The sequence below is a fragment of the Myotis yumanensis genome, unplaced genomic scaffold (assembly GCF_028538775.1).
Source record: "Myotis yumanensis isolate MYYU_CA2020_CCGP unplaced genomic scaffold, mMyoYum1.0.hap1 SCAF_16, whole genome shotgun sequence".
Lineage (NCBI taxonomy): Eukaryota > Metazoa > Chordata > Mammalia > Chiroptera > Vespertilionidae > Myotis > Myotis yumanensis.
Window position 1 is genome coordinate 13,103,695 of NW_027223767.1, and position 8,734 is coordinate 13,112,428.

Here is an 8,734-nt window from a genome sequence, read left to right on the forward strand (position 1 = left end):
CTGGGGCAGACGTCAGTGTTATCAGCAAAGAATTATGGCCTCCAAGTTGGTCCGTGGTAGAAGCTATGGACTCAATTAGGCGGGTGGGAGTTCCTGATAACACACAAAGTAGTGCTGCAGTCTTAAGGTGGCAAGATGAGGAAGGACAGACAGGATGGTTTTGGCTCTACATTGTCTCTGGAATTGCAGTCAATTTTGGGGGCCGAGATGTCTTAGAAGGTTTACAAGCTTGTATTATTACTGGCAAAGGACAGCAGTTTATAGCTCAGATGGGCTTAAAATGTTATGTTTAAGTTTTAAAATGTTTTGGGCTATGGATTGGCATTGTTTTGTTACTGTTTTAATAGCCAGAGTTTTGTTCTTGATGTTTAAGTTTTTCATTATAGTAGCTAATAAAAAAAAAAAGGGTGAGATGTGGGAAACTGATATAGGGTTGAGCCTCAGACTGACCTGCTGGCAAAGTCACAAACAAGTCCCAGCTGAGAGGGCTCAGTCCTCTAAGCATAATTAGGCTTCACCTTATAACACTCCCCAGATCTTACCTGGGAAGCTAATGGGCTGAGGGAAGTGCAGGCAGTGTAAACATGATCAAAACAGGTGAAACTCACAAGAACTGTAACTATGGTAACCACTGCATTGTTTACCTCAGACTATAAAAGGTCGGGGTGGACTGAGCACAGGTGGAAGTCCTTCCTCTTGAGTTGGACTTACCCACCTGGTCCCCCAATATTTCCAAATTATCTCTTGTCTTTTCTATTTCATTTGTGTGTGGCTCCTCTTCCAGATATTGAACCCTGAACCACGCGGGACGTGGAGGGAAACATTTACGACAACCTAGTGAGAAAATTTTGAAGGGAAACACTGAAAAATAGAAGCAAGAAATTTTCAAAACCATTTTAAGAAAGAAAATGCAAAAACAACAGTAACAAAACAACAACAACCTGTCAAAGTCAGAAAAAAAAGGCAAGAAAATATGGCAGATCAAAACATAAAATTATAGTCCTGCTCAGTTTGGTTCAGTGAATAGAGCATTGGTCTACAGACTGAAGGGTCCTAGACTCCATTCCGATTAAGGACATATGTACCTTTGTTGTAGGCTGGATCCTCCAGCCCTGGTTGGGGCATGTGCGGGAAGCACTCAATCGATGTGTTACTCTCATATCGATGTTCCTCTCTCTGTGTCTCTCCCCCTCCCTTCCACTCTCTCTAAAAATCAATGGGAAAAACTCAAAATTCCTTATTTTACCTGCTCTGTGCGTGCTAGACTCCAGCCTCCTAAGAGGGATCACTTGGAGTCCTGCTGTGGTCTCTGCCCACCAAGGGGTCTGCTGCTGGGAAGAGCTTCTGCGCGGGAGAAAAGCTGGGGGTGGAGGAGTGGAGGGATGGAGAAAGGCATTTTTGGTCCCTCCCCCCCCAGCATGTTACCTTTGCCTTTCCCTCTCCTAAGCTCCAAGGGTTCTTCTTTTGCCTCTGTAACTTGTTTCCTGAGCCTATGCAGCCCAGCTGGCTCACTTCTACTACCTTGTAACTTTCTAAATAAACTTTCTCTTATAATTTGGAAAAAAAATCAATGGAAAATATCCTTGGATGAGGGTTAAAAACAAACACCCCCCCCCATAAAATTATATAGCAAAAATAAATTATCCTATCTAATAAAGAGGGAATATGCTAATTGACCCTCATGCCATCACAAAGATGGCTGTGCCCACAGCCAATAAGGAGGGACTATGCTAATTGCCTGCCCCACCCTCAAAGATGTCAGCACCCACAGCCACAAGATGATGGTGCCCAGTCCCCTCCGCCCCACCGGGGTGCCTGCCTCCTGAATTCCCCAGTCCCCTCTGCCTCCCAGCCACCCAGGGCTGGCCTGAGGCACAGGCAAGCCTCAGATGGCGGCTGCCCAGCCACCCAGGGCCAGCCCAAGGTGAAGGCAAGCCTCGGATGGTGGCTGCCCAGCCGCCCAGGGCTGCCCAAGGCTCTGGTAACCAGGGCCGGCTGAGGCTTGTGCTGCCGGCAGTGGCAGCAGCAGAGGTGTGATGGGGGCATCGCCTTCCCCTGATCGCCAGGTCAACTCCTGCCCCTGAGGGCTCCCGGACTGTCAGAGGGGGCAGGCTGGCCTGAGGGACCCCCCTCCAGTGCATGAATTTTCATGCACCAGGCCTCTAGTCCTATATAATAAAAGGCTAATATGCAAATTGACCAAATGGCAGAATGACCAGTAGGTATGACGTGCACTGACCATCAAGGGGCATATGCTCAAAGCAGGAGCTGCCCCCTGGTGGTCAGTGTGCTCCCACAGGGGGAACACTGCTCAGCCAGAAGCCAGGCTCACAACTGGCAAGTGCAACAGCGGTGGCAGGAGCTTCTCTTGCCTCTGTGGCAGCACTAAGAACCCCTCAGCAAACATCACCTGAGGGGTCCCAGACTGTGAGAAGGCACAGGCTGGGCTGAGGATCCCCCACCCCAGTGCATGAATGTCATGCACCAGGCCTTTAGTAGTATTAATAATATAATAAATGTGAATAGTAAATAGGTTAAATTCTACTAATAAATAAACAGAAAATCTTAGGTTGGGTAAAAAAAAAAAAATCCAGTTAGAAGCTGTTTATAAGCCATGGTCATATATTTAAAACAAAACAACACCAAATCTATCTATATATAAAAGCCTAAGCAATCGTTATGACTGGTCAACCAGTCACTATGATGCCCAATGACCACTTATCCCTTCTGGTCAGGACTCATTTCACAATAATAAAAATGAGGAAGTTGGGAAGGCTGAAAGAAGCAGAAAGGGAGGAGGCATACACGGGAGGAGGAGAGCAAAGCTGGCTTGATAACTAACACCCATAACACCCAGTCTCAGCCTGTGATCTGATGATTATTTACTGCCCAAAGTCAAGGAAATGAGAGATCCCAGAGTATAGACTCCTGGGCTTTCAGACACAGAGACCAGCAGGACTCCAGTCATTTATTCGACTCCTCCCCCAGGCACCTCTACCCCACTCTCCAGGATTTCATTTCATCCAGCTCTGCTCATTGCTGCGTGGCAAACCCAGGAATCACAGCCTCCAGACTTTGCACAGGTAACTGGGCTGGGGATGCAGGTGAGACCAAGGGGACAGGGAGGGAGTTAGAGAAAGCAGGGAGAGGGGGCTGTGAGTCTCAACTGGGACTGAATGGAAGAGATATAAAAGGGCAGCTTGGAGATTTAGTGGCCAAGTGGAAATTTTTGACTCTATTAACTTAACTGGATTCAGGTTGAAATATGACAGCCAAACCTCGGTCACAAACTGAGACTCACTCAGCCCCATCTCCAGCCCCATCTTTAGCCCCAGCCTAGCCTCAGTCCTAACCTCATTAGAAACACCATCTTCTCCTTTAACCCCCAAACATAGCTTTAGCCCCAAAGTCAACATGAATCTTAACACAAGCCCCAAATTAACTCTCTCCTGTTTCCAACTTCAGGTCCAAGCTGAAGTATTAACCAAGATCAAAGAAGGAGATGCAAATTCAATTGCGTCCCCAATGTTAGACCCAATCCTAGTCACATATTTAGCTCCAACTTTACCTTCACCTTCATTCCCACACTCAATCTGACCCCAGCCCAGAGACCAATCCTGACCCCACTTCCAACCTCTGCTGCAAACCTAGGCCCATTCCCATTCCTCTCCCTAACCCTTGACTCATCCTCAACCTGAACTTCTCTTACCTCGACATCATCCTTGACTTCAGCTCCAACCTCCTCCATCCCCTAACTCCGTGGTCGGCAAACTGCGGCTCGCGAGCCACATGTGGCTCTTTGGCCCCTTGAGTGTGGCTCTTCCTAAGCCTTAGGAGTACCCTAATTAAGTTAATAACAATGTACCTACCTATATAGCTTAAGTTTAAAAAATTTGGCTCTCAAAAGTAATTTCAATTGTCGTACTGTCGATATTTGGCTCTGTTGACTAATGAGTTTGCCGACCACTGCCCTAACTCCATCCCTAGCCTGATCTCTGGCCCTGCCTGCATTTCAGAGTTGGTTCAAGGATGTCAGTGAAATATGAAGACCTCCAGTCCTTGGAGAGTGAGAAGAAAAGCCAGGGTTCTAGAAATGGTAAGAGGAAAGGAGAAATGGTGTCTTCTAAAATATTTTTGTTAATATTTTAGGAGGATATCTGTTGTCATGGGATATCTGCACCTCTACCATGTCCACTGCTGGGCTCTCCCACTCTGAGGGGGCTCCCGTATGAAGAGGATTCACAATCCTCTGAAGGACAGGATCAGAGTGGACCAAAGCAGTCCTGGCTGCTATACCCTGGGGAAGGTCATGAGCATTTACACTGGGAGAATGAACAGTCATGTATGGAAGAAAAACGGTGGCTAACCTGACAATACAGATAAGCACGAGCCTGCTGAGGGCCTGGCTGCCCCGGCTCACTCTGTGAACTCCTGCCCCCTGTTCCAGGCCTGATGATAAGACCTTACATGTCGTCATCATGTGTTTCCAGGAGAGAGGGGGTCTGTGTGACTGAGAACTTGTGCTGGTCCATGAGGGGTCAGATGCCTGGGCATCCCCTGCACCACAGCCTCTCCCAGCATCACTCTTCATCCCTGACAGGTCCCTGTGGCCCTCTGCTCCTCCCCAGTGTCTCTCCTGTCCTCAACCTCCATGTCCTGATGTCCTCTCCTCTTGCAGGGCTGCCTCCTCCCCCAGCCTTCCTGCAGCATCTCTGCTCTGGCCCCTGGCCCCTTCTGCTCTCTCTGGGCCTCATCCTTCTCCTGATGATTGGCATCTGCGTGATTGGATCCAAAAGTGAGTGTCCCAGGATGGGCAGGGAAGGGGGCGATAGTGGGTACAGTAACCCAGGCACTGATGATGATCATGGTGGGTAAAGGCGGCTGCTGGCTCTGTTGCTTACTCATGGGTAATGTAGTCCAAGTGCCTAACCTCTGGAAGCCTGAGTTTCCTCTCTGCAAGCTTGGATAACAACAGTGCCTGTCCCTTGAAGTGGGGTGGCTGTGAGGACCCAATGAGCCAATGTATGTCAAGTGCCCTGCTGAGTGTCAGCACAGAGAGGACTGAGCAATCTTAGCTCTCATTGTCCCACCTGCCTGGTCAGATGCCAAGATTCAGAGTGATGTGGAGACCCTGAGAGCATCTTTCAGCAACTTCACTTCCAACACGAAGGCTGAGGTCCAGGCACTGCACTCCCAGGGTGAGCCTGGCTGGAAGGGGCACTGGATGGGAGGGGTCGTGGTGGGGGAAGGGGGAGCTGAATCCTGAGCACTGAGTCCCCATGTCCTCCAGGTGGCAGTTTGCAAACAACAATAACATCTCTGAAAGCTGTGGTGGAAAAGCAGGAGCAGGAACTGCAAGCAGGTGAGAGGCCCTCCAGGAGTGAGTGTGCAAGGGTGGGGGCCGGGCTCTCAGGACAGAGGTGGGGTTGGCGCAGCCTGGGGTGCTGAGTGCCCTCCTCTCCAGCCCGTAGCCTGAATGACAAGGTGTTTTCTCTGGAGAGCAAGCTGGAGAAAGAGCAGCAGGAACTCAAAGCAGGTCAGGCCCCTTGTCCCCTCCCCTGGGCCTGATGTGGTGGGAGAGCATGGAGGGCCCTGAGCCGGCCCCCCTGCATTGTCCCCACTGCCCTTCTGTGTGCCCCAGGTCATTCTGAAATGCTCCTGCAAGTCCAGCAACTCGTCAAAGGCCTGAACTCCCTGAATTGTCAGATGGCTGCGCTCAAGAGCAATGGTGAGTGCTGGAGAGCAGTGCCTAGCCCTATATTCTGCCCATGTTGGGCAGCATATGAGATCCTCCTCCCTTTCCACCTCAGACTCTCAAAATACCTGCTGTCCCATTAACTGGCTGAAGCATGAAGGCAGCTGCTACTGGGTCTCTGGTACTGGAAAGCCCTGGCCCGAAGCCGAGAAGTACTGCCAGCTGCAGAATGCCCACCTGGTTGTCATCAACTCCAGAGAGGAGCAGGTGAGGGCTCAGGTCTGAACTCAGGTCCTGAGAACTGGCCCCACTAAAGAAACGGTTCTCCACTCTTGTTGCACACTGGTATCACCAGGGAGCTTTAAGACCATGGTGATGTGAGCCCCACCTGAGGGATTTATAATCATGGGCCACACAATGACATTTCAGCAAGGATGGACCAAAGAGATAACAGTCGTCTCATAAGATTATATTAGAGCCAAAAATTCCTTTCACCTAGTGGGCAGTAGCTGTCATGATGTAGCGTAGCACATTGCTCAGGTGTGTGTGCTGATGCTGGTGTGAACAGACGTACCTCACTGCCAGTCATATGTATAAAAGCACAGCACTTACAATTATGCACAGTACAGTGTACTTGCAAATGGTAATAAACAACTGTTACTGATTTATGCATTTATGATACTCCTAGAGGCCCGATGCATGAAGATTCATGCACATTAAAAGGGGATTGATTAGAGGAAATATTGTAATATTGCTATTTGTCCTTTTTCTATAATAGAAGTGTCAGAGATGTAAGAAAATTATCAATATGTATATGAAAATCTTCCTCCTGTCAGAGTCTGGGGTGCACCGCAGGACCCAGAGACAAGTCGCTGCCCACCCATGGCACCTCAAAATCGCACAAGACCCAGACCCAGCTGGCCCCACCCCCGTTGGGCGAGATCCAGACCTGGCTGGCCCCACCCTTGTCAAGCCCCGCTGGGCAAGGGGCGTAGCCTCAGGTCGCCTGGCCTGGTGGCAGGTGGGGTGTGTGGCCTCAGGTTCCTCATCAAGCCCTGCCAGGCGTGGGGCACGGCCTGAGATCCCCCACCCTGGTGCCAGGGTGGGAGGCTTGGCCTGAGGTCCCCTGTCAAGCCCCACTGGGTGGGGGGCACAGCCTCAGGTCCCTGCTGATTGCTCATTAAGGCTCCTTAGGGAAGCTAGGCCTCCACTGTGGGTGCAGCCATCTTGTGTTACAGAAACACCTTCTCCACTGTGGGCGCCACCACCTTTGTGATGTTGTGACGGTCAATTTGCATTTCCCGCTTTATTAGATAGGATACTATTATTATGCTAGAGTGTATTCTTTCTACTTATAAAAAAAAGTTTGTTGTTTAAATGTATGCTTTGTTTTGCTGGCAGCAGCCTCATATCATACACCTTGTGTTTACTGTGTCTCTTTTGTGCATCCTTTCCTCTTGTGTTTGATTTTATCATCTCTTGTGGTTTTGTAGAGTAACACACCACACAGGCTGATAGCCTAGGAGCAATAGGCCACGGCCTAGGTGTGCGGTAGGCTATCCCATCCAGCTTGTTAAGTGCACTCTGTGACAGTGATGGCGAACCTATGACACGCGTGTCAGAGGTGACAAGTGAACTCATTTTTTTGGTTGATTTTTCTTTGTTAAATGGCATTTAAATATATAAAATAAATATCAAAAATATAAATCTTTGTTTTACTATGTTTTCAAATATCAAAAAATTTCTATATGTGACACGGCACCAGAGTTAAGTTAGGGTTTTTCAAAATGCTGACACGCCGAGCTCAAAGGTTCGCCATCACTGCCCTATGATGTTCGCACAATGATGGAATCGCCAGTCTCTGTTGTTAAAGCAGAGCTTGACGGCAATTGGCCTGGGCATTGGGATAAACATCCCAAATCCCCTCAACTAATATAATGTACATGTAACGTTCAGAACTCCTCGTCCAAGGAGTTGGTTGGGATGGGGAGAAGACATTATTGTCATTCTGTCGTCCCAGATTTTTGTCCAGAAGCACATAGGCTCCTCATACACCTGGATGGGCCTCAGTGATCCTGAAGGAGCCTGGAAATGGGTGGATGGAACAGACTATGAGACCAACTTCAAGTGAGTACACTTGCTTTCTGTGTTCTTCCTCCCCCTTCAGCTCTGCTCCTCGAGGATCTGACCTACAACCTCTTCTCCCCACCCCCACTGTGTTCCATCTGACTTTCCCAACTTGCTGTTGCCCTTCCCCCTCAGGAACTGGAAGCCGGGCCAGCCAGACGACTGGCAGGGGCACGGGCTGGGTGGAGGTGAGGACTGTGCCCACTTCCACCCGGATGGCAAATGGAATGACGACGTCTGCCAGAGGCTCTACCGCTGGATCTGTGAGGCCAGCATTAGCAGGTCCACATAGGAGTGTCTTAGAGCTGCTTCCAGTGGACCATTGAGCCATGGAAATGGCAGGGATGGGGGAGGGATTCTTCCCCAGACACTCCTAACAAGATCTCTGTGGGAGAGAAATAATCCCCGGGAGATTGGAGCTCTGCCATCATTTTGAATTTTTTTCTTCTTAACTTTCAAAGATTGTATAGAGTTCCTAAGGTGCTTTTAAAAATTAAATTTCAGTTTGATTGAGGTATAATTGACATATAAAACTTTAAGTTACTTAAAGTATACATGGTTGTGATTTGGTATAAATAGTAATGGAAAGACCCCATCTAGTTAATGAACACATCTATAATTTTACATTTTTTTTGTATGAATACTTAAGTTCTATTTTCATAGCAAATGTCACTTATACTATACAGTGTTACCAACTATAGTCACCACGTTTTACATAAGAGCCTCAGACCTATTCATTTTATAACTGAAAGTCTGTACCCTTTTACCAACCTCTCCATATTTTATACCCCCACCACCCAGGCAACCACTTTTCTACTATCTCTTACTATGAATATGATATTTTCAGATTCCACATATAAGTGATGCCATGCAGTATCTGTCTTTCTTGGTCTGGCTTATTTCACTTGGTAT

The 8,734-nt window shown here is 48.5% G+C and overlaps 1 protein-coding gene across 1 annotated transcript; it reads left to right on the plus strand.

The window, feature by feature from the left end:
- The first annotated feature begins 2,862 nt into the window (after window positions 1–2,862).
- CLEC10A (C-type lectin domain containing 10A) lies at window positions 2,863–8,465 on the plus strand. The gene is given in 10 exon segments (XM_070393122.1): window positions 2,863–3,083; window positions 4,017–4,096; window positions 4,679–4,795; window positions 5,103–5,198; window positions 5,291–5,394; window positions 5,598–5,635; window positions 5,637–5,728; window positions 5,811–5,962; window positions 7,716–7,822; window positions 7,958–8,465. Coding segments are annotated over 9 exon segments (930 nt in total). The 5' UTR covers window positions 2,863–3,083; window positions 4,017–4,029; the 3' UTR covers window positions 8,115–8,465.
- Window positions 8,466–8,734: the final 269 nt, after the last annotated feature.